The 2662-nt window shown below is 37.3% G+C and overlaps 1 protein-coding gene across 1 annotated transcript; it reads right to left on the bottom strand.

The window, feature by feature from the left end:
• Nucleotides 1–211: 211 nt before the first annotated feature.
• Nucleotides 212–1806, bottom strand: LOC131063579 (uncharacterized). Its single transcript, XM_057997438.2, has one exon. The coding sequence runs from the start codon at nucleotides 1516–1518 to the stop codon at nucleotides 562–564; it is 957 nt and encodes a 318-aa protein (XP_057853421.2). The 5' UTR covers nucleotides 1519–1806; the 3' UTR covers nucleotides 212–561.
• Between the last annotated feature and the right edge of the window lie 856 nt (nucleotides 1807–2662).

Below are 2662 nucleotides of genomic sequence, written 5' to 3'. Positions count from 1 at the left end.
AACATATTTATCTAAAAAAATAATGTGAAATGAGCAAAGAACAATTAATTGTACTTTGATTTTAATAAATAACTAAATATAATCTAAATCCAATAAATAATAATATAATATTACATATCCTGCCAATCTTAATGATCTAATTACCATCTTAAACTAATTTTTTGAAAGAAAGACTTCAACAAAACAAAATGAAATAAAAGAATCTTCGATGTCTATAAAACTTCAATGCCTTTCATTATCAAGAAATCTATAATGTCCCCTTCTTAATAATTTAACTTAAAGGTACAAGATTTCACCTCATGCTCCCATAAACCAAACTCACTTGTTATAGACAAAATATATTCTCTTTTTTATAAGATAATCATTTAATTTGACAACTCCATTTTATTTTCATATATATTTAAACTTTAAAAAAACCATAAACACCCTAACTATATTATCTAAATAATAATTGAAAGTCCATCTAACACAACATACAACTTGGGTGAACTGAAATCACAAGACTTTAACTACTCTTCACCTAAATGTCAACCCCCCAACCATAAAAACTACCTCTTTTACCTAAAGGCTGACTGGTTTAAAAACAGCCTCGGTAATAAGGTGCGTCCTTTTCCTCAACCCCAAACCCAAAATATGACTAACAAACGCCTTACCATCCTTAACCGTAACCGCAGTAGCACCACGATGCATGGGCCCCACGTACCTGTGAGTCAGTTTAGCAGACCGCCAGTCATCCCTACTTTCAACAATCCTAGCGGAGGGCATACCCGCTACGACCAGCCGCTCAGGCGTAAGCAGCTCCAAGCCGTCACCCATCACCAAAAAGCTGCTCATATTCACCGCGGTCACGTGCTGACCGTCAAGGCTAATCTTAAACAGAACGCCAGCCCAAGTGTGAACCGCCAGCAGGTAACCGCCAGGGTGATAAACAATCCCGTTCAACCCCACCATATTAAACGGCAACGTCGCCGGAACGGAATTGAACGCCGGGCTAGAAATCACGGCCACCACAGAACCCTCCGGACTCACCTTCCAGATGACGTTGCCATACGCATCCGTGACGTAAGAGTTACCTTCCGCGTCAACTGCCACGTCATCGGCCAGGGACTTAGCTCCCGCGCTGCTGAGCTGGACGAGGAAAATCCGCTGCCACGTGGCCATATCGTAGGCAGCCAGGGCGCTGTAATTTTTCCCAAACAGGTCCGCGACAGCGACCAGGGTTCGACCCCGGGGGAGGTCGATTTCTAACCCTAGCGTTGCTTTGCCGGCGTAATCACCGTCCTTTACGACTGTATATTCTTCCTTTGAAGTCTCGCCGATCTGTCCCAGGCCGCCTTCCATGAACGAAACGAGAAATCTCCGGCCTTTTGCGTCCCAAGCGGCGGATTCTCTGAACCAGCCGTGGCTCTCGTACTCCAGGACTTCGCCGGCGTGCTTTCTCTTTTCCAGATTGAGAAGAGCCATTAAAATTACAGAGAGAAAGAGCACCGGAAGGAAAAGCAGTCCTTTTCGCTCCATTAAAACCCTATGATTAGAAATGAAACCTTCAAATTGACCTCACTGAAGAAAAAAGAGTCTTTTTCTCTAGGAATGACACCTTCAAATTGGCCTGTCACTGTATATATAGAATGAGGGACAGGCTGCACTCCATTAGGGCTTCTAATTGTGACTGGTTGTTCTCCAACTTTGAAAACACTATATAGAGTGCACGGACTTGTAAGAGATTGGTTTGAAGATCGAATCCCTGTAATTGTCACGAATCCAAAATGATTTAACATCTTTGCGCATTGATTTGAACGTCACGACAAATTAGGAATCTTAAATGTGTTTTTCCTAGGGGGTGGATGGATCAATGAATAAAGGTTTAACCTCCACTAGGTTGAAGGGTTGGGAGGGAACAACTTTATATTAAAGGACGTAGTTTAATTGGTGGAGTATTGACTGATTTTTTATTTTGTTATTTATTGATATTTATTTTGTTTGTACAATAATTAATAAGAAATAAATTTGAGATTTATTTTAGTGGAATAGATATTTCTTAGTTCTTAACTCTCTTAATTTTGCCACCTATTGTTATTTTTTATATGTACAATGAGGAAAAAGAGTTTATGAGGGAACAACTTTATGTTAAAGATTGTATTTTAATTGGTAGAGTATGACTGATTTTTAATTTTATCATTTATTGAGTTTTAATTTTTTTATAAATATAATAAACAAGAAATAAAATTGGGATTTATTTTGGTGGAATATGTGGTACTTAGTTCTTGACTCTCTTAATTTTGTTAGCTATTACAATTTTTTATAGGTACAATGAGGAAAAAGAGTTTATGAGAGGGACAAACTTTATGTTAAAGGTTGTAGTTTAATTGGTGGAGTATGACTATCTTAATTTTGTCATTTATTGAGTTTTTTTGTTTTTTTTTTAAATTATAATATGTAATGCCCGCCAAATACCCTAGAGAAATAAACCAACTAACATACAAATAGGGATAAATTTTTAAAAATATATATATACTACAATGCATCACATATGAAACTCAAATAAACAGATCATATCACATTATCATCTTCTAATCATGCACATAATCAAATTCTTCTAACATGATCATAAGAACATAAGTACGCAAGCCGAAATAAATAGCATCTCATTAACTAACATTTC

This window comes from Cryptomeria japonica, chromosome 4, assembly GCF_030272615.1.
Source record: "Cryptomeria japonica chromosome 4, Sugi_1.0, whole genome shotgun sequence".
NCBI lineage: Eukaryota > Viridiplantae > Streptophyta > Pinopsida > Cupressales > Cupressaceae > Cryptomeria > Cryptomeria japonica.
This window is presented reverse-complemented; position numbering and strand designations above follow the sequence as displayed.